The following is a 26,085-nucleotide window of genomic DNA, read 5'->3' as shown; positions in this document are numbered from 1 at the left end:
TTGTAATAAATCACGTTATAATTGGATGAAATTACAACAGAGGAAAAATTAATAAACCATGATATTTTGTATATTTTCAGCTTTACAAGGCAAATACAAGTATAAACATGATAAAATACTGAAAGATTGTAACAGTTTTGTTTTTTTAAACATATTCAAAAATCACATGGAAAATAATCTTAAAATTTAAATAAAGGCTAATTTTAGGTAGAATGGTACAGAATTGGGACATAATATTTATTTTATTTACATTTTATTTTTGCATAATGTCCTGAGAATGAGCCAATAATGCTGTTTTTGCTCTTTTTATGTTTTTATGTTGTGCTGTGTTATCATTTTCATATGGTTCTGGTCCCAGCTCTGTATCCTTGTATCATGAGCTGAATATGGCAAAGCTCCACCGGGAATGACATTTTAATGATCCAGGATGCAAACCCACATATCCCAAAGGGTCACACATTTTTGTTGGGTTTCCTCTCACATATATATGCGTTTATGTGCATGTTTGCCCGCCGCCTCCGGGTTGCACTGAGGGTTGTAGTGATGCATGAAGACATCCACACCCCTGCATGTTTTCTAGTGGCAGCATCACAAGATAGGCCTGGTTTGGGAACGCCAGGGAACGTACCATTTGGTTAGCTGAGTGAGGGGAGACACCTCTCTCTCTCTCTCCCTCTCTCTTCTTTATTTTTTTTTTAGGTTGGTGTGCTTGACAGTCTGAAGGACCCCTGCTGGTTGTTAATGCCTCTGCATAAATATATTTCAGTGTGAGGCTCAGGCATTTATTTTTCTTTTTTTTTTTTTTCATGTTTTTGTTTGAGAATCTTTTTACATTTTTATGGTTAATTCTTTGTGCCTGAGGTGCAGCACATAAATAACAATAAAGACTGTTTAAATGTGTGTTTTAAATACTACTGTTGATGTTTAAGTCAGAAGTGGCTTGTGCAGAAGCAACCTGTTTGGTTTTCTTTGTGTACTGATGTGCTTGTATGCTCACAGGGAGACAGCTTGTAAGGCAGTTTGGTGTGCATGTTTGTGTTTGTTCAAGCTGTCAAGAGTTTGCTCTTGCCATTTGTTTGAGCAGTGTGTGTTGTCTGTACACAGGAAGTCTTATATCTCCCCTTTTGACCTGACTGTGTCCCAGTTTCATTGAGATGTTGTGGTCTGGGAACTAACCAGTGGTATAGAAACTAACAATAGTGCTGTTCTCTTTCTTAAACCTTGTTCACATTGACAGTGATTTCCTTTTTTTCTCTCTCTCTTTTTTCTCTTCACTGGAAGTCTGCTGTATTGTTGGTTGTTGTAGGTGTTCCTTTTAAACTGCTGGATGCAATAACTTTTTAGGTGGGCTGCACAACTGGCCATAGATTTAAAAAAAAAAATCTGAACACATGAAAGTATTGCCATTAAAAATATGATTTTAATCTGTTTTTACAAGGTGTTCTTGGCATTAAAAATTAACAATTGTGTGATCATCTCAATATTGAAAGTATTTGCGTATCTGTTTATGCATTAGGTTGTAGATATAAAATGTGCAGTGTATTTTTGTGCATTAAACTTACAAAGTGGTGTATATGTATTTTTATTATTTCATGCAATTGTAAATTGCTGTGCGCATTACTGAGAGGTTTTGAAACCATTTTAATCTAATGATTGGTGAAATATAAGTGGCATATAGTACTCCAAACTTTGTTGTGAACTGGTCTGTGGTTTCATGACACTTTAATGGTGACTAAGAACTTTCAACGTGTCCAAGAAAAGTTTTATTCTTTTTCTGAAGAGTGCAATGTGTGCATTTTTGACTGCAAGTTATCCAAAGTTTGTTTTAAGCCATCCTAGACTCCTTTAAAAGTTTCAGAACAGCCTGGATTAGTCAGGTCATGGCATTAGGAGAGAATGCCAGAGGATAGCACAGCACTTTCCAGACAAATATGGAATTTATAATGAATAGAAGTGAACAATGTATTCATTAAGGTGTAAAACTTTAAGCAGACTGTTGTTGCTCAGAAAGTCTAAGACTAGTCTGGTACTGCACTGCCATTGGTGATTTTGTTCTATTTTCTATCCTCTTTGTGTTTGAGAAACAAACTTACAATTCAATAGCAATGTACTCCATGGCAGTAGAAATCTCATGACCATTTCATGAACATTATGGTAATTATGCTCTTCTGTCTCTCTAAAGAAATAGGCAGTAGAGCAAAAAGGTTATGTGTTGGAGAGCGACGGTTGCCCTACAGCGGTGCAGATTGGTGTTCAGGGGGAGAGAGTGATGAAGATGACCCAGGATTCTTCAGTATGTAGTTTCAGTATTTAATTTATTAATTTGTTTATTGTATTTGTAATAAAGTGCATCTAAAGTGTAAAATATGTTTTGAAACTCTTGATGGTAATTGTTGTCACCTTGCGGCACAGATTTATTGTGCAATATTCACATTCAGATTAAGCATGTGGAATAACTTGCAATATTCTATTGAAGAACTTTGGATGATTACTAATGCAATTTATAAAGGACTGCAAAAAAATGGCATTGTTTTGCCATGCTTAGTGTATCGCCATGCTCACGCAGAATCTACACACAAAACTTTGTGAATTTCCGTATTAAATCGGAACTGCTAGCATTCACAAAGTTGTTTACATACCATACAAGCTTTCGCAGCTATCAGTCCGTCCTTTTAGTTCATTTGATTACGTTAAGAATGTAGTACTTTCAGATGTGTTTTAACAGATTTTTTCCAAATGCATTCTGTTGTTTCCCCCAAAAATTAGAAAATGCAAAAAGTCTGCAGATTCTTTCTGTGCATGGCATCACTAAACAGAATGATTGGCAAATTTTACCGTATTGTGGCTAATGCTATATGGTAATACCTATAACATTTATTATGTTTTGCACAGACTGTAACTCCACTGACATAAAGCCAGATCCAGGTGCTCTTTCTGCCTCTACGCCTACCCACAATACAGGACAGAGCACAACGTCTGAACTGGGGAGTGGGCAGAAACCAGGGTCAAAGGTTGTTTACGTCTTCACCACAGAGATGGCCAACAAGTAAATATTTCCTTGTTTGTTCATTATTAGTAATGCTTGTTGTCTTATTATAATTGTGAATGTGTGAATGGTTGCCATTTTAGCAGTGCCCTCAGGTGCCCTGCTAAAATGCAGTTGTTTTGTTAAATCATATTGTCAAGGTTTTGTCAGTTCAAAGAAGCAAATCCCACTGTCACTGTCTCTCTTTCGCATTTCTTTTTTGCTGAGCTAAGAAATGTCTAAACGTAGTAGTGGTAAAAGATGAAAGTGTTTGAGCACTGACAGCAGCATGTTTGCTTAAACTAGACCCTCAGATGGCAGATATTAGAAATGCCAAATATTAGTGACAGGATGTGTCAGAAAATTTGTCAGACGTTTTCAAGACCATAAGAGTCTCCCACAGAACAGTGCCATTACTGCTCTGACATCACACTAGATGAGACTGAGCCTAGTGTCCAATTCCTGTGATTATTCTTATGATTTATTTATTAATTTTTTTTTTTTTTTTTTTTTTTTTTTTTTTTTTTTTAAGAACTGTTATGAATGTGGATAGGGTCAGCTGTGTGGACATTAACAGTACCCATTATTAGTTTAAGTGGTGAGAGTGTTCGAAGTAATAAAACTCAATTGTGTAATTTGACACCGTCACCGAACAGAATTACAAACAAAGTTCTCAAAATGGTTGTGCCAGTGTTACTGTGTGTGACTGTTTAGGATGCCTAAACAGAGCAATGATGATAGTGCCACAAATTCAGAGTTGTTAAAAGTTTCAAGAAAATAACCAACAAATGACTTATAGTTGTTTTTACACATTAAACTGGGATTGGTGAAAGAATTTTTACATGAAAAAAAATTAGACATTAAAGGTTCCTCAGAGAAGAGTTATTTTTCATCAGCGCAGTTATGCAAAGCTTTGACTATGACTGTTTTCTTCCTATCTCAGGGCAGCAGATGCAGTCATAACGGGGCATGTAGACAACATCATCACTTACCACATGAATAATATCTCTAACGGCAAGGGTGGAAAGCCCCAGCTCCCCCTGGTAAGAAAGGACATCACTGAATTGTGTTTGCTGTAAATCTCATGATTTTCACAGACACACATTGTAAGTGTTTTTTTTAATTTTTAATTTTTATTTTGTCTGTTTTAGAACAATCAGATTGGGTCCCTCAGAAGTGACACTAAACAACAGGGAGTTCCGTCCCAGCAACAGCCCTCATCTCACTCCAGTGATCAGAACCACCAAGCAGCCTCTAAAGTAGCGCAGTCAGGCCAGCAGCAACAACCTCAAGCGCAACCCACCCAACCTCAGCAGCCAACCCAGGGGGCAAAACCAACTAGCCTCCCACCAGACAATGCACCTTCAGCTGGTATGGACTCTAAGAGCCTCCCCAGCAGTAGCCCACAGGATGGTGCTGGATCCCATGATGGTAGCAACTCTGCAGGGACACCTGGTAGCCAGGCCTCCAACCAGCCTCCAAATGCTGGCCCTCAACAGAGCTTCCCATCCCTAGATCTACCTAAAGGGGCAGATGCTAAGCTCACAGCTCAACACCACCAGCAGCTGGCTCATGAAATCATGTCTAGCATGGGGGACAACCCTGAGGGCCTTTCCCAAGAGCAACTTGAACACCGGGAACGTTCCTTACAGACTTTACGTGATATACAGCGTATGCTCTTCCCAGACGACAAGGACATGGCTTCCATGGGCCAAGGAAACATGGTCGGACCTCCACCCAATTCTGCAATGATGGAAGGAGGACCTAAGAAACCAGAACAAGGGCCTCTCCAAGCCATGATGGCTCAATCACAAAGCCTTGGGAAGCCAGGTGGTCCAGGAGGACCACGTCCAGATGGGCCTCCCTTTGGTCCACCTGGTCCTAGAGACATGCCCTTTTCTCCAGATGATCTTGGACCCCCTCCACCAGGTCCAGGACCTATGAACTCACATCCAGGTCCTGGTGGAGAGCATGGAGACCATATGACCCCAGAGCAGATGGCCTGGCTAAAACTGCAGCAAGAGTTCTATGAGGAGAAGAAGCGCAAGCAGGAACAAATGCAGCATAGACCGATGGGAGACATGATGCTCCATCAGGGTGGACCTAGAGGAATGATGCGAGGCCCACCACCACCCTACCAGATGAATCCTGGAGAGGTGTGGGGCCCTGGTGGCCCTGAACCATTCCCTGACCAGATGAACATGGGCCCCAGAGGGATGCATCCACACATGCAGAGGATGCCTGGCTTCCCAGGTATGATGAACCCTGATATGGATGGAGGGCCCAATGCTATGCCCAGACCTGGAATGAACTGGCCTGATGATATGCCCAAAATGGGTGATGGGAGGGGATTCCCTCCTGGCCAAGGCATGTTTGGAGGTCCTGGTGGAAGGGTGGAAAGATTTCCCAATCCTCAGTCTGTACAGGAAGCTATGTTCCATCAAGGTATGGGTGATAAACCAGGCATGGGTCTTACACCTGGCATGATGATGGAGATGAATCGAATGATGGGTAATCAAAGACCGATGGAGCCTGGAAATGGAGGTGGCATGATGTTTCCCAGAATGCCAGGTGATGGTCCCATGAGCCCCTCCTCAAGAATGGAGTTTGTGAAAGGTCTTGGTCGAGACATGGGTGAATTTGGCATGGGGCCTGGAAACCTCAATGTAAACATGGGCCCTAGCCCTCAGATGATGCCCCCTAAGATGAGAGATCCACCAATGAATCTTAGTCCAGAGGAAATTATGAAGATGAGGCAAGGTGGAGGTCCAATGCCTGAGAATGTGGTTCCTTCACAGAGAATGATGCAGGGGCCTCCTTTCCCTGAACAGCCCCATGCAGGAGACCTCAATATGGGACCCAACCGACAGTTCCCTGGCATGGGTCCCCAAGGCCCTGGAAATCCAAGAGGTCCCAGAGGCGAGCCACCCTTTGGACATGACCAAAGAGGTAATGTGGGTGGAAATGGTCGTCTTAGTCATATGCCTCCTTTACCACCAAACCAGGCTCCCAATAGCTCAGGGCCTCCACCCGGCCAGAGGAATATGAGTCGCAAGCCCTCAGACCTAAATGTCCAGTCTGGCCCGGCTAACTCACCCAACGTCAATGTCAACCCGCTAAAGTCACCAACATTGCGGCAGGTCCAGTCTCCAATGCTGGGCTCACCATCAGGTAATCTCAAGTCTCCGCAGACACCGTCCCAGCTGGCTGGTATGCTTAGTGGACCTTCAGCTGCAGCAGTAGCAGCTGCGGCAGCCATTAAATCTCCTCCTATGATGGGCTCAGCAGGGGCATCACCCGTCCATATGAAGTCACCCTCGCTCCCTGCACCCTCCCCTGGCTGGACGTCATCACCCAAGCCGCCCATGCAAAGCCCAGGAATCCCTCAGAACAACAAACCTCCCCTTAGCATGACATCACCAAATATGATGGGCAGTGTAGAGCAAGGTAAAATAAAAATTCCTGCCTCCACAAATGTCTTTGACAATTATGAATATTGTTTGCTTATGAAAATATGAATATATGTTTACTTTATAATCTGTGCCATATTTTTATATGGATGCAGGGACTTTAAGTGGCTCTTTCTGTTTTCATGTGGTCTCAATTATTCCTGCTAATTATACTGTTACAGCAGGACCTTTTTAGTAATGTTTTTGTAGCAGCTAAGAGATGTCAAATAAAAGGTCATTGGTAAAAGCTCTTCTTCCTTCATCCTTACTCTCCTCTCCCCTTAACCTCTTCTGCCCTCTTCTCCTGTTCTCAGGTGGTAATCCTCCTCCCTCAGCTCCTACATCCAGTAGTTCCTCCAGTCAACCAGGTGGTATGAATGTGCCAGGAAGTCTTCCATCCAGCAGCCCCTACACCATGCCCCCGGAGCCAACGCTATCCCAAAATCCTCTTTCCATCATGATGTCCCGCATGTCCAAGTTTGCAATGCCCAGTTCTACACCCCTCTACCATGATGCAATCAAAACCGTGGCCAGCTCTGATGATGACTCGCCGCCTGCTCGATCGCCAAACCTGCCATCTATGAACAACAGCATGCCCGGTAATGTCCATTGTTAATGAATATGCGGTAGTATTAATGCTGGCATTTCCTGGAGGGCTTTTCCACTAAATCACTCTTTTTGTTCTCTTTATAGGTATGGGTGTGAACCATCACCCAGGTCATCCTCGAATGATGACCCCTAACTCTTCTGGCCCCATGCCTTCCCTGAGTCCAATGGGGATGAACACTATGGGCTCCCAGGCACTTTCCCATGGCATGCCAAACCAGATGCCCTCGCCCAATCCCATGGGCCCTAATATGCCTCCTCACTCTGGACCTATGGGTCCAGGCATGATGCCTCATGGTATTATGATGAACCCAGTCTCCCAAGATCCCGGCATGGGCAACAACCAGATGATGTCACAGGGACGTATGGGTCTTCCTCACCGAGGACAGGGCTTCCCCCCTGGACAGTCACCTCCACAACAGGTCCCCTTCCCTCACAATGGTCCTGGGCACCAGGGCGGCTTCCCTCATGGGATGGGTTTCCAAGGAGAAGGGGGGCCACTGGGCAGGATGGGCAATATGCCTCATGGACCTGGTGGTGAGCCAGGTATGTGTAAACCTAATACTCCAGGAGGCCAGGAGTTTAATAACATGCCAGGTGTCTTTAATGATTCGGATCTACACGAGGTCATGCGACCAGGTGCGTCAGGTATCCCTGAGTTTGACCTCTCTCGAATTATCCCTTCTGAGAAGCCCAGCCAGACTCTGTCCTACTTCCCTCGTGGTGGGGACGCCCCTGGTGGGAAGCCACCACACCCGTCTGGCCCACCTGGATTTCCCCAAATGCAGGGGATGATGGGTGAGAGCAATCCAAGGATGGGCCTCCCCATGCAGGGAATGGGTGGTCCTCCTGGCCCTGGACATATGGGCCCACAGGACATGCCCATGGGTAATCCAGGTCACAACCCTATGAGACCCCCAGGTTTCATGGGTCAGGGTATGATGGGGCCACAGCACAGGATGTTGTCTCCTGGCCAGCAGCCAGGAATGATGGGAGGCCCTGGAATGATGCAGGGAAAGGAAAGGCCGATGTACAACCACCCTGGGCCAGTGGGCTCTCCTAACATGATGATGTCACTACAAGGGATGAGTGGTCCTCAGCAGACTATGATGATGCCTTCTCAGATGAGGCCTCGAGGAATGGCAGCAGATATGGGCATGGGATTTAACCCTGGCCCAGGGAACCCTGGGAATTTAATGTTTTGAGCCTACACTACAGTTATGAACAATTGAAAAACTGTGTAACCTGTGAAATAACCTTCGTAATGAAATACAAAAATAAACTCTGTTCTTAAGCAGATATGTATGGAAACCAGGACATTTTTGTGCACATACACACACCCTGACACCTGGTTAGAACAAGGTTTATAGCTTACACAGTGATGGGTATCCATCACATACACATGGATGTGTTCACAGGGAATCTTCTCCAATGGCAATGTCATTTAACAGGTGAAAGTGTGAGAAGCTAATTGTGCTCTCCTCGAAGTTGGGCTCAGGTCCGGCACCGTTTGGAAGGGACTTTTTCGGCAACTTGGGAATGTATATGGAATTTACAAGACTGACTCGAGTCAAGGATATTTGCTTTACATCGTGGCATGATGCCACATATAAGTCTACAGCAAACCAAGTATGAACGTTTAGGGGCTTCATTGTACTTTTATACATGGATGGAAACCAAGAAAGATTGTTGAGAAGAAAAAAAAAAAAAAAAAGTCAGTGAACTGAAAGAACAGATATGAAAATGGAAAAGTCAAGGAACATTTTGTCACAAGGTGCACCGTCTTGGCTATATGTTTACATCTCATCGCATCACTTCCCTCCAAACAGGAAATGCTCTTTATATGTGTGTACTGTACTTGTGTTGTTAAAGGGATTCTACCAGTGATTTCTATAGTTTTTTTTTTTTTTTCATCTTCATTTGTAAAGGGGGGATTGAGGTGGTTGTTTGTGGACAGTAGGTGACACAACAGCACCACAAAATACTGTGTACTGTGGGGCGTACAGAATATTTTAAATTTAATTTTCTTTGCTACTCCAGTGTATGATAAAACCAAACTAAGACCTCATACAGATCATAGTATTATTAAAAAAGCACAAACAAGAATTAACTGTAAAGAATAAAGTGTTTTTTTTTTTGTTTTGTTTTTTTTTATTGTAGAGAAAAACACTTTGACAGCAAGTAGGAGCAGTAATCAGATTTATGCAGTGTGGTCTCCCGTTCCTGTTTTAGAAACTTCTGTAAGCTGGTCTGGGTACAGGTGAGGGTGACTCTGGAGGGGTGTTTTTGAACCCCATAAACCAGCACTCAGTTCTGCAGTGACGCTCAGGCTACTGTCTGCATATCAGTGTCTGTTTCGACAAGGACTGTCGCTGTTTGCCACCACTGCGGAATACATTGAAAAGATTTTTTTTTTTTTTTTTTTAATTGCTTGGCTGTGTACAGCTATACAGTGCAGCGCTAACAACATCTGAGCTACTGGAGGGTGGGCTTTTTCTTTCTTTTTTTTTGTAGAAAACAAATGATTATTAAAACAAAAACAGAAAAAAAGCTAATAGGTTGTCCTCTTGTCCCTGCCCCTCCTGTGTTGATGCTCGTCATGTGTAACTCCATTGAATTTGGTACTGAACCACTTCCTAAGGCTGGGCTGTGGTGTTGGACGACAAATAAAATATATTGTTTGGTATAAAGAGTCTCAATGCCTTTGTGTGTATCTCATGGCTCTTAATGGTCTTCCTCTGCCCCCTAGTGGGAGTGTAGGTTTTGCTTTCCTCTTTTTAATTTTTGACTACCAGTTGCACAAAGCCATCAAAACATGGATTTTGTGATCTGTTATTCTTTGTATTTAATCATGTTTCCTTTAGGATTGATGTAACATTTAATCCATTTTAGGGTTGGTGTACCAAGTGTTTATGATCTCAGCTGGTACTAAAATGTTTTAAGTTGTAATATAAATTCCACAGTCACCATTCTTTGAGCAAAGCATACATGAGGTTGCTTTGGATAAAACCAGCAGGTAAATTATGAATTTGTGAGAACTTATTTACAGCAGGTCCCCAAATGAATATGCAATTTCTGTGATTTTTGTAGAATTTGAAGCAATGGTTTTAAAATGGTAACCTTGCAAACACTTTTATATAATTTAAAGCATAATCAAATTAGTAAATTTATTTTACAGTGTTAAAATTCATCTACATTTACAGATACTATATGGCCAGCTTATGGACATGGGGCAGTCGTGGCCTAATGGTTAGCGAGTCAGGCTTGTAACTCGAAGGTTGCAGGTTTGATTTCAATACCGGCAGGAAAATGTAGGTGGGGGAGTGAATGAACAGCGCACTCTTCCACCATTGATACCCACGACTGAGGTGCCCTTGAGCAAGGCACCTAACCCCGAGCGCCGCAGCAAATGGCTGCCCGCTTCTCCGGGGGTGTGCTCACTACTCACTACTCCTAATGTGTGTGTACTAACTTGGATGGGTTAAACCGCAGAGGACAAATTCCAAGTATCGGTTACCATACTTGGCCGTCATGTCACTTTTAGAATCACAGGGTTGACTGTGATGCTACTGTATATTGGAGACAAATGGGTAAGTTTACCAATACTGGGTGAGCCGATACTGTAAACCCTGAAGAAAAGTTATAAACTTGCTTAAAATTTGTCTCAGTGTGTGTTATCTTAATTCAGATACTAGAGTTGTTGTAAATGGAAAAATTTAGCCTTTGTGATCTTTGATGCAAATTCTTCATTTGAATATACAGGGAATTCATGCTTGGCTGACCATGGATTGAATCTGTGCTGGAAGCAGACCAGTACCATTCCATCCTCTGTTGCTTTTTCCTAAGTTTCTTCTATGTTTGCTGTGGTGCTATGAGCCAACACATGTTCCTCACAGACTGATGGTGAAGAGTGCTCTCTGCTGCAGGGCTAATTTTAGCTGAGATTGTTTAGCAGCTGCTGTAAGGAGACTAGCTCACTTGTTTGGTCCCTATTTATCTGCAAGCAGAAAAATGTAAAGCACTTCAGTGTCAGGATGACAACACATGACCTATTAGCTTACACTGAGCACTCTGATGAGAGTTAGTCTTGCTCAACACCACTGAGTAGCATGGTATTGTAGTGGAGGGTTATTGCGCCATCTTGTGGATGTAATTTGACAAAAGACCTTATTCACAGCAGCACCATATTTGACATCTTTTGACATTTTTAAGGGGAATGAAATGAGGCTGTGAGGGTCTTCATTGAGTTGTACTGTTATTTAATGTGTTTTTGGATCGTTCTGCTGATGAAACACAGCAAAAATATATTTACAAGAAATTTCAGTAGACAAGCTGTGAAAAATTTTAAATTATCTAGGAGCTTTATACAGCTTTTTAACATTGAAACATGGCAAGTCTATCTCTCACAGCCTCGCTTTCATACCTGGCATAGCGTTGCTCTGAATAAGGTCTATGGTAAGGTTATTATATATGGATGTATTGTTCTGATGGATTTATTGTTTCAGAACTATTACATTTAAAAAGAAATCACCCATATTTGTTAAACCAAATTCATCGTATGCTGACAATTTTAGATTTTGTAACATTTATCTTTACTTCATTGTACATTAGTAACATTAAACAACCTGTTTTTACAAATATAGGTTAACAAATTATGCAAACGCAAAAGTTAAAATAAAATGAAATAACATTGTTTTCCATTCATATTTTCAAGCATACAGTAATATGCACAATTGGGTTTAGTTGAAGATCTCTTCACCACAGATTTTCACAATTTAAATCACACTTTCACTGTTGGAGTTATTAGATTTTGTTGAATTAGATGGAATTGTTTCTGCCTGTTATGACACATTCACAGTAATGTTTCCTTTTTGCAATATTACATGTCACAGTTGTCTCTCTCCACTGTCTTTTTTCACACAATCAAAATGGATTGCGCAGTCACAGTGAGTGTTCAGAATGCAAAATGTCTGTGTCAGATAGCTCTACGTCTATTTTCTATTTAAGAACTGTAACATGTTCCTTGTCTTATCAGCAGAATATTTACATGCTGCTCAGATCAGCAAATATTTAAAATATATCATAAACATCAAGAAATCATCTATAACTTCTCATTAGGGGTGGGGGGATCCAAAGTCAGTGGAAAGTCATCTCAACAGTGCATTATTAGTTAAAGGATTAGTTTCAAATTAAAATTTGCTGATAATTTACTCACCCCCATGTCATCCAAGATGTTCATGTCTTTCTTTCTTCAGTCAAAAAGAAATTAAGGTTTTTGATGAAAACATTCCAGGATTTTTCTCCATACAGTGGACTTCAATGGCCTCCAAACGGTTGAAGGTCAAAATTACACTTTCAGTGCAGCTTCAAAGCGTTCTACACGATCCCAGACGAGGAATAAGGGTCTTATCTAGAGAAACCATCACTCATTTTCTAAAAACAATTTAAAATTATAAACGTTTCAACCATAAATGCTCATCTTGAACTAGCTTTCTTCTCTGCTAAGTGTATTACTGCCCTCCACAGGTCAAAGTTTGAACTAATTGTTATATACTTGCACTAGCATATTGTATATGACAATTTAGTTCAAACTTTGACCTGTGGAGGGCAGTAATACACTTAGCAGAGAAGAGAGCTAGTTCAAGGTGAGCATTTATGGTTGAAACGTTTATAATTTAAATTTTTTTTTTTAGAAAATGAGCGATGGTCTCTCTAGATAAGACCCTTATTCCTAATCTGGGATCGTGTAGAACGCTTTGAAGCTGCAATGAAACAGTAATTTTGACCTTCAACCGTTTGGAGGCCATTGAAGTCCACTATATGGAGAAAAATCCTGGAATGTTTTCATCAAAAACCTTAATTTCTTTTCGACTGAAGAAAGAAAGATATGAACATCTTGGATGACATGGGGGTGAATAAATTATCAGCAAATTTTAATTTGAAAGTGAACTAATCCTTTAACTTTAAAGTGAAATTGTGGTAAAGTCATGAAATTCTGTGAGGGAAAAGTTTCCAATGCTAAATCAAAATGCAGTGAACGAAAGTCATTTCAGAAGTGATAAGTATTTATTTCTTTAGAATAACGTGCACCATTGCATTGTTCATAGTAAGACCAGGAACATGTATGAAGAATTCCATTTTGATTTCTTGTTGACTTTTTAAAGTTCAACGATTCTCCTTATGATATTCTGGTTGAGTCTCTTCATCAGCAATAACATAGATAAGTTAGCTCAAGTGCAAAATCATGTAGCATGTTTATGACTAGTCACACTAGATGACCCTTTTCCAGATGTGATTGGTCAGTGCTATACTGCAAGGTCGTCCGGCCTCATGCGGCTGCTGGTCCCGCTGCTCTTGCTAAACCTTCGCTTGTCCTCATCGAATTCGATGCTTAGAAATGAGGGTGATGCGCACGAGTTGGGCATCTCTGTAGGTGCTTGTGAGAAGCTCAAGAAGTTGACCCCTAGGTAGTCTTGTCCTTGGTGGCGTTCAGTAACCATGTTTGCCGAGTTTTGTTGGTGTGCCAGTCGGTCATGAAAAGGTGGGCAGGTTGGATGTATAAGCGAGTGTGCGTGTGTCTGTATAGTAGGGGAAGAAGGTGGTGTTGTCAGGCACTGGTTGAAGTCGGGAGGTGGAGTGCAGGCTCGGTTTGGCGTGGGTGGGTTTGGTGACACTGCAGCCACGATGGATGGTGTGTTCGGTCGTTTTTTGGAAGTCTTATATTCTTGCAACCACCTCTTGCACTGCTTCCACGCCAAATGATACAGTTCCACGACACTGAGCAGTAGAGACACAGCAGCTACTGCCAGCATAAACACAATAAACACGTTCTTCTCCGTAGGTCTCGAGATGTAGCAGTTGACGGGATGCGGACACGGAGGAGCCTTACACACGTAGAGCGCGTTGAGGAAGACTCCATAGATCAGGTACTGGACTACGATGAAGATCACCTCCATTACGGTGCGGATGAGGATACTAAGTACGTACGTTTGTAGCAAAGCACCCCTCAATCGCACCTTCCCACCTCCACCTTCGTCTTCCTTCTCACAGTCCTTGTCTTCTTCTGGGTACTTCTCTCCATCTCCGTCTCTCTGTGTTCCATCTTCCTGCTCTTTCCTCCTCTTCTCCTCTCTGCGGACGCTGTGCATTGCATGTCCCATATAGATGAGAGAAGGTGTGGACACGAACACTATCTGGAGCACCCAGTAGCGTATATGCGCAATGGGAAATGCTCGGTCGTAACAAACGTTCTCACAACCGGGCTGCTCCGTGTCGCAGGTGAAGTCTTCCTGCTCGTCGCCCCACGAGGACTCGGCAGCTGTGCCCAGGACCAGGATCCGGAAGATGAAAAGAATGGTGAGCCACACCTTTCCCACCGAGGTGGAATGTTCCTGGACTTCTTCTAGAAAGTTTCCCAGCAGACTCCAGTCAGCCATGACTAGACAGAAGAGCCTGAGAAAGAGAGAGGGTGTGAAATGAAGGGAGCACTTTTCCTTTCCTTAAGCACTTTCATGCTGTAATACTTCACGTTTTCTTTTGTACATTCTTGTTGTGTGAAACCTTAGTATTTAAAGTGGCAAAAGTGTTATTGAGGTTGCTAGATGTAAACAGGTCGACTTTAAAGGATTAGTTCACTTTAAAATGAAAATTAATCCATGATTTATTCACCCTCAAGCCATCCTAGGTGTATATGACTTTCTTCTTTCAGATGAACACAATCTGAGATGTATTAATAATCACCCTGATGCTCCTAAGCTTTATAATGGCAGTGCACAGAAACCGCCTGTTTGAAGCTCAAAGAAGTGCATCCATCCATCATAAACATGCTCCACACGGCTCTGAGTGGTTAATAAAGACCTTCTGAAGCAAAGCGATGTTTGTGTAAGAAAAATATCCATATTTAACATATTATAAAGTAAAATAACTAGCTTCCGCCAGACCGCCTTTGCACTGCCATTATAAAGCTTAGGAGCATCAGGGTGATTATTAAAGGTGCCGTCGAACGTTTTTTTACAAGATGTAATATAAGTCTAAGGTGTCCCTTGAATTTGTCTGAAGTTGCAGCTCAAAATACCCCATAGATTTTTTTTTTTTAATTAATTTTTTTAACTGCCTATTTTGGGGCATAATTAGAAATGCGCAGATTCAGGCTGCGGCCCCTTTAAATCGCGCGCTCCCCCGAGCTCTCGACTCTTTCACTGCATAAACAAAGTTCACACAGCTAATATAACCCTCAAAATGGATCTTTACAAAGTGTTCGTCATGCAGCATGTCTAATCGCGTAAGTATGATATTTATTTGGATGTTTACATTTGATTCTGAATGAGTTTGATAGTGCTCCGTGGCTAAAGCTAACATTACACACTGTTGGAGAGATTTATAAAGAACGAAGTTGTGTTTATGAATTATACAGACTGCAAGTGTTTAAAAATGAAAATAGCGACGGCTCTGTCTCCGTGAATACAGTAAGAAACGATGGTAACTTTAACCACATTTAACAGTACATTAGCAACATGCTAACGAAACATTTAAAAAGACAATTTACAAATATCACTAAAAATATCATGTAATCATGGATCATGTCAGTTATTATTGCTCCATCTGCCATTTTTCGTTGTTGTCCTGGCTTGTTTACCTAGTCTGATGATTCAGCTGTGCACATCCAGACGTTAATACTGGCTTGTCTAATGCCTTGAACATGGGCTGGCATATGCAAATATTGGGGGCGTACATATTAATGAGCCCGACTGTTACGTAACAGTCGGTGTTATGTTGAGATTCGCCTGTTCTTCGGAGGTCTTTTAAACAAATGAGATTTATATAAGAAGGAGGAAACAATGGAATTTTAGACTCACTGTATGTCTTTTCCATGTACTGAACTCTTGTTATTCAATATGCCGAGGTAAATTCAATTTTCAATTCGATGGCACCTTTAATATATCTCAGATTGTGTTCATGAGAAAGAAGGTCATATACACCTAGGATGGCTTGAGGGTGAGTAAATCATGGGGTAATTTTCATTTTAAAGTGAACTAATCTTTAAAGGGACAATTTTACTCATCCTCATGTTGTTTGGCTGACATTTTTGTGGAACAAAAAGATTATTTTTTTTGGAAATGTCTTGTTTGTTTGTTTTTTGGTCCATGCAATGGAAGTCAATGGTAACCAAAACAGTTTGGTTAACATTACTCTTCTAAATATCTTTTTTATGTTCCTCAGAAGTAAGTTATACAGGCCTGGGAAAACATGATGAAAAAATGACAAAATTTTCATTTTCGGTTGAGCTATCCCTTTTACTTGTTCTCCACCCTGACAGTATTTGAACTGAAATTGCCATAGAAGTAGTTTACATACTTCAACATAGCGGCAACATTTGCGCTCCTGACACGTTTTAAAATGATGTGTGAAATAAAATGTGTAGGTAGAAGGGTTTGCGTTCATGTACTTGCATAGACGGTTTCTGGCCTAAGTATTGTTGCCCATGAGAAAACTGTGCTGAAAAAGAGCTAAAAGTTATAAATGACTTAAAAGTGCACAAAAAGATTTTTACACAAAGAAATGAATAGTACTTTTGATAAAGTTGCCTACAAACACTTCTTTTTCTACATAAGAGTGGCCGCCATGTTGAGATCACATGACCAGCCAAATACTACTCAATTTATCTAATTAACTGCTCTAATACAGTTGCGAATATGGTATTTCAGTTGCATCATTAACTAAGTTTTTCTTTTGCTTTTGCTTTATGCTGCATCGAAACCAGTGTCAGTATTAGGTCTTATTGACTGATGAAATTCTCCATATACTAGTTTATATGTTACTTTTATTTATTAATTAATAATAATAGTGTAGTAAAATTTAGAAACATTCTGAAAATACCTGGGGGTAAAAATGACACCTTGATGCAATTCAATCCTTCATTCTGTATAGAAGTCTATGCGACTCTTACACTGGATTCAGAATAGCATACTATAGTCGTACTATTTCTGCCATATTAAGAAATGTGAAAAAAATTATACTTGAAGTTTGCAAGTGCTGTTTCGATTTCAGCCATAGCTAGTACAGTCATATACTGCACTGCCTAGTGCTTTCTCATGCTATTATAAAACAAGGACAAAGATGTCAAACATGCAGAGACTGTATATTTAGGTTGTGTTTGTGTGTGTAGATTTCTGTTCTTCGATACAAACTTTTCCCACACACTCAAGTGCTGGGAGTCTGGGAAAAGGAGGCAAAAGAATTTAAGGAACCTAAAGCTAAAAATAAACAAAGAAGCAGATATTTAGTGGCATTTGTCTTTTCTGGGTATTTGAGGACTAAACGTTTCCTGTTATCGTTCTAGAGCAAGATGGATATTTGCTCAAAATAACATTCCGCATCAATGAAATTATTTTGGCATATGTGTTAAAAACAATACCAGCACAGTACTGCATTAAATTTTATTTATTTATTTATTTTTTTAAAGAATAAGTCCCATCTCAAGTGCTTATCAAGTTTAAATGTCATGGGAAGTTCCATTGTCCTTTAGGGCAGGGTGATGCTTGACAAACATGTGTATCATTTTTGAATTAGTCTTGTCCTTTTATACCAATTACCAATTATTCAGTGTAACAATGTTCCTTATTTGTCTCCGTCTCTTGTCTCTCTGGATTAATGTGAAGTTTGGAGTCAGATTCTCAGTCCTCAAGGGGGTTTATGGGAAGAGGGAGCCCAAAATACTCTCATCGCTTTAACATGAGAACTTGGGTAAGACTGTGGGTTTAAGGAGCAGTTTGTCTGTGGGAAGCATTGAAAGGTATTTGGATGTAAATTACCCTGACAGAAGTTTATCAGGTCGGACCTCGATGCCCCACCAACAGAATACGTTTCGGCAAGGAGGAAGGTTTTCAGTGTTTATCAGTTGGCTTCTCTAAAGCTAACCACACACAGAATGGACTTATTGCTTTATGACTGTTTTGATTGTCTTTTCAATTATTAATACAGCTTTATACTTTATAGACAGACATCTGTTTTCTATAGATGCATTTGAGAGGTCAAATCTATTTTTGTATAAGAAAGATAATAAAATAATTGTTTTACAGATGTTTTTTATTTATTAATAAGTGAAAAATGTACAGTCATCTGGTCATTATCCCAAAATAAACCCCTTTAGGGTGATAGAAAACCTGATCTTAACCCTGACATGTCTGTTTTTCTCTCTCAATAATAATCAGCTGACTGCACATGTACTTTGCTTAGAGTTTTATTTAAATATTTGTTTAACTATATGTTCAGATTTATTGTTATATATTCAGAATTTATATAATTGATTCCTGTTTGCTATATGTATTATAATTCTGTATTATAATGTCAACAAATACCAGGAAGAGCAAATTGGCATCAGGTGTGGGAACCACATCTTTAAAGACAGACTAAATGTAGTGGAGTCTCTTTATAAGTGTGTCTCGCTCCCCTCCCTTTAAGGAAACAATCTTAAACAATATAATTTCCCTCTTACAAGGCACTTGAAAGGAAACTGGCTAGGTTCAAGTCACTGGGGCCAAAGAGATTAATAGGAGACTTAAACGACTGTGTGTGGATTGAGTTAAAATGTCAATATAATATTAGATTTATTTTATTTTTAATTTTGTTATAATATCTTATTTAATTTATTTTATTTTTCATTTTATTATATAATAATATAATATAATCCGGGTTTCCAAAAAAAAAAAAAATTGCAATATTTTAAATATGAATATTTTACCTGCATGTCATGTGACCATTAATATCAGAGAACCGTGAACATTTGAAATTTGTTAAATTTTCGATTGTTAACCTTACAGTGCACTTTAGCTGACAAATTTGTGTGGTGAAAGTTGTTATAATGCTACTCAGTGCGTTCGCTCGGCAGCTGCTATGAGACACTTGTTGCACACTGCAGTAAGCTAGATCCATATTAGGCATGGTAAAACATGGTACTCGTGGTAAATCAAGAAAACGAGATTTAAACAAGACTTACTGTGTTGAGCTATTTAACAGTGATTAGTTTTCTGAACGTTTCCAAACAGTTGCTCACCTGTCTAATAAAAACACATAATATCTAAAAGTGTTTCCATGGTTTCTTCAAAATAAAACCAGAAATCGAGGGTAACGCAGTTATGATGTCATTGATGGGCGACGCATAGACACAATCCGTGTCCTGGTTAAAATTGCTTATTTCTCTGGTTTTAAACATTGTTGGAAACATTTGGGATAATGTAAGTACATAAGTCAACAAAATGTATGACACTGTTCTAGTTGTTTTTTGATATTTTAATCCAAAAATCTTACATATTGTGCCTTTAATGCATTAGTTGAGCCTTAATGCTATAGTGTAATTTAAAGGAATCAAAATAAATTATCTGTCTATATCAACATAATTGAAGCTTATGCGAACCAGACGTTTACCTTTGGGTTTTGTCGCAGGGATGTTTTAGGTCATTCAAGAAGTTATGGGTCATGGGTCAACAAACTGTACATCAACAGTCTACTCTACTGTATGTGAACATTTCTCAGCGCTATTTCTGTGTCAGTGAAACTTTCAGGAGGAAGGTGGTGAGACCTACTCCCTTCTCCACTTGTTTACCCGAGGAAAGGAGAACAATGTGGGAGTGTTTTTTTTTTTTGCGACAGGGGCATCTGGAGATAGGAGCTACTAAACAGCCGCACAAACAGCCACCAAGAAGAGAACCATGCTCTTCCGGCCTCTGTTTGACCTGTCTGTGTTTGAGTCAGCACTGTGGCAGATGGCACAATAAAGAAAGCCTGCTAGCTACATAGATGTGGCTTTCAACATCAGTAGAGAGGCAAATGGAGATTCTAAATCTATAAAATACAGTAAAAATTTAGTTTTAATGAAACTAAGTTATTATTGCAAAAAGAATCCAGACATAGTGCTTAGGAGAGGTCTGGTATCACTCTGAAGGTGTTTATTTTGTGATAATGTCAGGCTGACTGTACTTTATCCTGCTTGTTTGAGTGACAGAGAAAAAGATTAATCTCACACAAGGTAACCAATGGCCTTTCTTCTTTCTCTTTAATTTTCAGTGAGAAATCTAACATGACTCTCCATATGTATGTATTTTATTTTTTATTTACTTATTTGTTTTTATTTTGTATTTATTTGTTTTTAATTTGTATTTATTTTTACTTGTATTTAATTTGTTTCTATTTGTTTGGTTGTATTTATTAGTTTTTAATTTTAATTGTTTTATTTGTTTGTTTTTAATTGTTTTTATTTATTTTTATTAATTTATTTTATTATTGTAATAATTTTGTGTTTGTATTCTGCTAAGCTACAAATAATTTCACAAGTAATTTCGAAGCTTTACGAATCTTTTGTTTCGAACCAGTGGTTTGGAGCGCACATCAAACTGCCAAAGTCACGCCCCCCAGTGGTGAACCGTTGAAATTTCGAAACACTAATGACATAACGAAGCCTCGTTTACTGAAATCACGTGACTTTGACAGTTTCATAAAGCTTCGAAGCTTCATGAAGCAGTGTTTTGAAATCGCCCATCACTAGATATTGTTGAATAAAGTCGTTTTTTTATAGCGCACAAAAAAACTTCTCGTCGCTTCATAACATTAAGGTTGAACCACTGTAGTCACATGAACTGTTTTAAATATGTCTTTAGTAGCTTTCTGGACATTGAAAGTGTTAATTGTCTTCCTGGCAATGGAGGCCTCACTGAGCCATCGGATTTGATCAAAAATATCTTAATTTGTGTTCCAAAGATGAACGAAGGTCTTACAGGTGTGGAACGACATGAGGGAGAGTAATTAATAACTGATTTGATCTTAGATTACTGCTCTCACTACTGAATTTTACCCATATAACCTTTTTCATCTTTATTTGTGCTATAATATTTATGGTTTGTTAATAGGACTCAAACAAAATAAGTCTGTGCTACCAAAAGTGAAATCCTGAAGTTTCCAAATCATTATATAGTTGATATTTATCTTATACTGATTCTTTTGCATGACTGGCTTCTCTGTCTGCTCTTATACCCCTGAACAGATGGACAGTGTCTGGTTTACAATCAAAAAGAAAATCTACCAGAAGATGAGCTGCAGGCGTGTTTCCAGAAGAATGGGTGTGTATGCATGAGAATGTGATCAGCAATTTAATGCAGCTGACGGCGTGACTGAAATATCTTGATGACATCTGGAAACTAAGAACAGCAAAAGGAGCTGCAAGGCTAAGCTTTAGAGATTGAGTTTTGTCATCGGATCCTCCCTCACAAGTCCGTTCAAGGCTCCCACTGTGTGTGTCTATGTATTCAAAGATGCTCTCCTGGGAATCATCACGACTGTTTATTCATCAGGCTTAGTTCCCAGCATGTTAATTTATTAGAGAGACCAAATATTGATCTGCAGCCAAAGTCTGTAATATTAAATTAAATCAGATCAGTGAAGCATCTATTGAATTTCACATTCAGAATTTAAATGCATACCAAAGATATTCCTCAACTCTTTAGACTCAGAATAAATGTAGGAAGCTGTAAAGTCTTTTGTTAAGATTAAACATGTGTGTATATACTGAAAATGAATAAAATTTGTGTGTGTAAATCTGTAACTGTTTCCATACCTTTAACAGTTGTGGATCTGACAGGTGTCTGTTAAAGATCAGACAGGTGTGTGTTTGTCTCTCTGTAGACTGCTAGGTAAAGACTTGGCCGTTTAGTAATAACGCTTGACAGATTCTTGTTCGCTCTGTCTCTTTACCCGAGAACACTTGCTGTCTCTTCTTCTTTTAGGATGTGGGATAGGTTGCCAGAACCACTAGGCGGTCTGACAGTCACAGAGCCTCAGAGACCTCCGAGCTTCAGCAGAAGCTTCACTTTGATATGTGGTTCTGTTCGTATGTTCTCTGTGATTAACGCCTGAGGTCGAGTGTCTCAGATCAAAGATCCAGACTGAGCAATCTGGAATAGAGTCAGACTGTTGATGCTTTCTTATTGGTGCGGATGTTGAAGAGTTGAAGCAGGTACGTTGACACCTCAGCAGGATACAGGTGATTGAACTCTCCTTTTTTCTGACAGGGACGAGTTGTGGACGCAAGGCCGTTTGCAGACAGATGGCTTCTCTTTCACTTGTTGTCAGTATGATCCACAGACCGATGGCGAAAATGGACTCTCTATTACCCCGGTTGACAAAAAGAAATCTGTTTCCTTCAACGATAAAGCTTGAATTGATGGATGAATCGATCGCTGTAGTTGTCTGCAATCTCTGCTAGGTTTGAGAAAGGAAAGATGAATGTCTTTATAGATGGTCACCTTTGTTCTTTCCACCCAAGAATGAAGCCTTCTGATACATCTAGTGTAAAATAAACAAATCAATTTAATCTTCCTTTAAATGAGTCTTGGTCCTCTCGGAGTCGCTTCCAGGGGATGACAGATTACAGACGTGCTGATAATCAGAAACAGCTGCTAGCAGGCCGACCACCGTCATGAACGATCTGGAAGTGCCCTCATACTCAAAGGGCATGTTAAGAAATACCAACAGATCCGTACCACCTCCTTTCCCTCCCTTTCCTTCTCCACCTCCTTCTACTCCTCCTTCTCCTCCTCTTTCCCCTCTCCTCTCACAATGCTTCACTGCCACTCTATTTTAGTTGGAGGAATATCTCATCATCAGGAAGGAAAGTGAGATTGTATTGAGAAACAATGGGGATTCGACTCAGGCTTGTGGTCTCCTGGTAATTATTTTGAGCTCTAGAAGTTTCATGCGACTTCTTTGCTTTCAATTTTTTTTAATATGTGCTTCTGACTCAAGCAAAACCAAGTAGGCAGATATTATTGAAGTTTTATTCCTCAGATTTATCATAAACTGGCATGCAATCTTTTAGAAAGGTTATACTCATCCATTATACAGTAGTATTTTATAGCAACACATTTTTTTAGGTTCAAAATTGTGATGGGTTGGCAAAGCTGAATTTCCATCATCATCTTTACTTCAGTCTTCCGTGTCACATGATCCTTCAGAAATCATTCAAAAAAGCTGATTTGGTGCCTAAAAACATAATTTATTTGAAAAAGAAAAAAAATTAAACACAAATGTCTCACTTTTTATCAATTTAATGCATCCTTGTAGAAAAAAAGTATTTCCTGACCCCATGCTTTTAAATGGTAGTGTGTAAGTAAAGTAAAACTGTATTGGGATCATTTGAAGCATATTATCAAGCTGATTTTTTTGTTTATAATCAGTTTATCGTCACTATAATCAAAATTAAGAAAAGCCATCAAGTGTCAACATGACTTCAATGTCTGCCACGCTATTTAATGTCCATTTGGGTCTCTAAAATCAAGCTCAAATGGAGCTACGAGTATTTTGTCGGACATAACGTGTTTTGACAGTCATTAGAAAGGCCGCATCAACTTACAGGTTATAAAGTATGAAGTTTACTGTAGTTATGTGGGCTACAGTAAACTTTTGTGAAAACTGAGTTTTCATTTAAGTCCTAAATCTCATGTTATAAGACGAATTGCTGGTACAGACCTGCTAGCCTATTTAAGACCGCATTGGTTGTGACGACGACGACAAATGCTAGATTAAAGCTGCATTCACGTCACCTCGTACTTACCGGAATCTTGAAATGACAACACGTGACGTTATATTCGGAGCTGTTCACGTCCTTTTGGTCCTTGGACTGGGAATTATGCGTTTCCATGGCACCACTATCAACGCCTAATAAATCAATCTACAGCGGTCAGGTGGTACAGTGGCCACGTGGTACATCTGGGAGCTTTCAGAAAACTCCCAGCTTACAAGCTGTAACTACGATCTCTACGAGGACGTGAACGCTTTTTACAAGCTAGAATCTCGTAACTACAGGAATTACAAGGCCGCGTGAACGCACCTTAAGTCACTATTCTCCGCTCCTCAAATACATTAGCCTTTATATCGTGTTTCTTCAGTAAAGAAAACGCTGTACTTATTCAAACAAACGGTTCTTCACTTACCTTTGCATTGCAAACAAGCAGAGAAGGTCCAAAATGCTTGCGACACTTCGTTCTTGTCGAGGCCGTGCGGGGTTATGAAGTTTAGTCACAAGCTCTTTTAAATACGTTTCATTGGTTAAATATTTGCAAAACCCGCAGACAGACATAAAGGGTGACCAATAATGATTTATGAGGAACAAATGACGAAATGGAGATAGTTTCAGAATTATATTTTAATTTTTGTTAATTTATATTAAATGTCTTGAAGTTTTTTTACCATTAGAATGAAATAATAATTAATATTTCTCCTCATTGTAATTGCCCCCACGTGCCTAGAATGCCTATAAATCCAGCCCTGTCTCTAACAGAACACATGGGCTTTACTCATCCATCAAAGCCATTACAATTACAATGCGTCTCTTTGCCTCCCTCACAACCTTTTAAAAAAGTAAGATGGCACACTACCAGCTCGACAACAAATATCTCTTTTATAATCCTTCACTTTTGTATGAGTGATGTAGGCACATGACGCTTCCTCAGACATGGTATTGGCAATGGGACATTGAAGAGACCCACCATGTGACCAGACTAGCTTTGGGCCACTGTTGAGTTGCATCAGTCTGGAGTTTGGTTTGTGTTTCTGACACTCACAGTGAAATGTATTGACATCAGTCTCAGGATTGTGATCTCTCATCAATAAAACGTTATTAGTATAAGAACCAGAAAAGTATTATAAAGAATGTAATGTGCTTGTTCTTGAAAAAATGCCATAGCAGGCCATGCTGCTATGGCATTGTGGGTGGTTGCCAGAGCATTGCTGTCCAGTTGCTAGAGTGTTCTTGGTTGTTGACACCATTGTTGGGCAAAGTTACTTTTAAAAGTAATGCATTACAATATTGCGTTGCTCCCTAAAAAGTAACTAATTGCGTCACTTAGTTACTGAAAAGTAATGTGTTACATTACTTTTGTGTTACTTTTTCTCACCTGATCTGGGCTTGCTTGTTTGTATTTTAATAACAAAAGTTTTATTTTTGGTAAATGTGAAGGCCATTTCACACCAAAAGTGAAATGAATAAGCCTCAGGCTGAAGGCAATGCATATTTACGGCAGTACAGTAGAGGGTGCAGCTCAAACAATCCTTTCAGCTGTGGATCACAGAAGAATAGGATACAGGGGAAGGAAGTTCAATTCTTTTATTTCTAAGGCTGCGTCCGAAAACCTATACTGACTTGCTGCCTCGCTGCCTTATCAAGCAATGACTTGTAAGGCAGCGTTTGTGCATGAAGGCACCTCATCAAACGGATTTCGGACAGACTTCTGAGGCAGCATAAGAGTTTAATGATCTACAGCAATATAGCGCGAGCTTTGGTGAGAACTAAACAAATATTTAATTACTACAGTAGTAATTTCTCGCTAGAAATGACATCAAAAGTGGAAAATGTTGGTCAAAAATATACATTTACTCATTTACAAACTGGCCAGCAAATGCAACTTTCGGATGCCATCTTTATTTTTCTAGCTCAACTGTCACAGAATGGAAAGCACAGGATTGTGGGATATCAAAGGCAGCTAAGGATACATCTATGCTTCCTTCAAAAACCAATCAGATGAAGGTATCTCAGGAAACAGGAAGTGAAGCTATCATTGGATTCGGACGTGCCTTGATGCCTTACTACCTTGAAATGTGTCCTCAGAAGGCAGGCATTTTCCAGTTTTCAGACGCAGCCTAAATCTAATCTAAAGTAGTTTTTGCTTATTAGTATGGTTGAATTAGATAATTGAAGGTTGGCAGCAAAGACATTAAAGTGAGATTAAATACATAAAGTAGCTATATTTGTGTAATTTAATATAGTTAATTATTACATGTTTGCATAAAATGGATTGCATTTCATTCTATTTTTATTCATTTTGTGGAATACTGAATGTTTTTGTGCAAGTGAGATGAGTAAATCTATGCTCACATTTACAATAACCATCACATTCACACAGCGAACACAACACACCTGCAACTTATTTCTCTCAACGTGGACATGAGAGCTGTCAGTCA

General features: G+C 39.7%; 2 protein-coding genes across 8 annotated transcripts in view; one reads left to right on the top strand and one right to left on the bottom strand.

Moving 5' to 3' along the window:
• The window catches only part of bcl9 (BCL9 transcription coactivator), a 138,460-nt gene extending 128,690 nt beyond the window's left edge, over window positions 1-9,770 (top strand). For all 6 annotated transcript variants that reach the window (XM_048196382.1, XM_048196383.1, XM_048196384.1 and 3 more), the window contains 6 exons: window positions 2,183-2,293; window positions 2,893-3,046; window positions 3,969-4,068; window positions 4,177-6,472; window positions 6,789-7,073; window positions 7,168-9,770. In XM_048196382.1, the coding sequence (XP_048052339.1) occupies window positions 2,183-2,293; window positions 2,893-3,046; window positions 3,969-4,068; window positions 4,177-6,472; window positions 6,789-7,073; window positions 7,168-8,285 (4,064 nt within the window). In that variant the 3' untranslated portion in view covers window positions 8,286-9,770. The remainder of the gene's footprint in view (window positions 1-2,182; window positions 2,294-2,892; window positions 3,047-3,968; window positions 4,069-4,176; window positions 6,473-6,788; window positions 7,074-7,167) is intronic.
• A 3,156-nt stretch (window positions 9,771-12,926) lies between these two features.
• Window positions 12,927-24,155, bottom strand: gja5b (gap junction protein, alpha 5b). 2 transcript variants are annotated; one of them, XM_048196380.1, is made up of 3 exons: window positions 24,060-24,155; window positions 21,686-23,109; window positions 12,927-14,532 (listed from the first exon to the last, which is right to left on the bottom strand). In XM_048196380.1, exon 3 carries the CDS (start codon window positions 14,514-14,516, stop codon window positions 13,386-13,388), a length of 1,131 nt encoding a protein of 376 aa, XP_048052337.1. In that variant the 5' UTR covers window positions 14,517-14,532; window positions 21,686-23,109; window positions 24,060-24,155; the 3' UTR covers window positions 12,927-13,385. The 2 variants fall into 2 exon arrangements, with proteins under 2 accessions (XP_048052337.1, XP_048052336.1); XM_048196379.1 differs by lacking the exon at window positions 24,060-24,155 and adding an exon at window positions 23,681-23,736.
• Between the last annotated feature and the right edge of the window lie 1,930 nt (window positions 24,156-26,085).

The sequence above is a fragment of the Megalobrama amblycephala genome, linkage group LG7 (genome assembly GCF_018812025.1).
Source record: "Megalobrama amblycephala isolate DHTTF-2021 linkage group LG7, ASM1881202v1, whole genome shotgun sequence".
Classification (NCBI taxonomy): Eukaryota; Metazoa; Chordata; class Actinopteri; order Cypriniformes; family Xenocyprididae; genus Megalobrama; species Megalobrama amblycephala.
The sequence above is the reverse complement of the archived record's forward strand: the minus strand, read 5'-3'. Positions and strand labels throughout refer to the sequence as shown.

What these genes read in the sequence shown, in the direction of transcription:
- gja5b (XM_048196380.1), bottom strand. Translation starts at nt 14,516, where the DNA reads ATGGCTGACTGGAGTCTGCTGGGAAACTTTCTAGAAGAAGTCCAGGAA.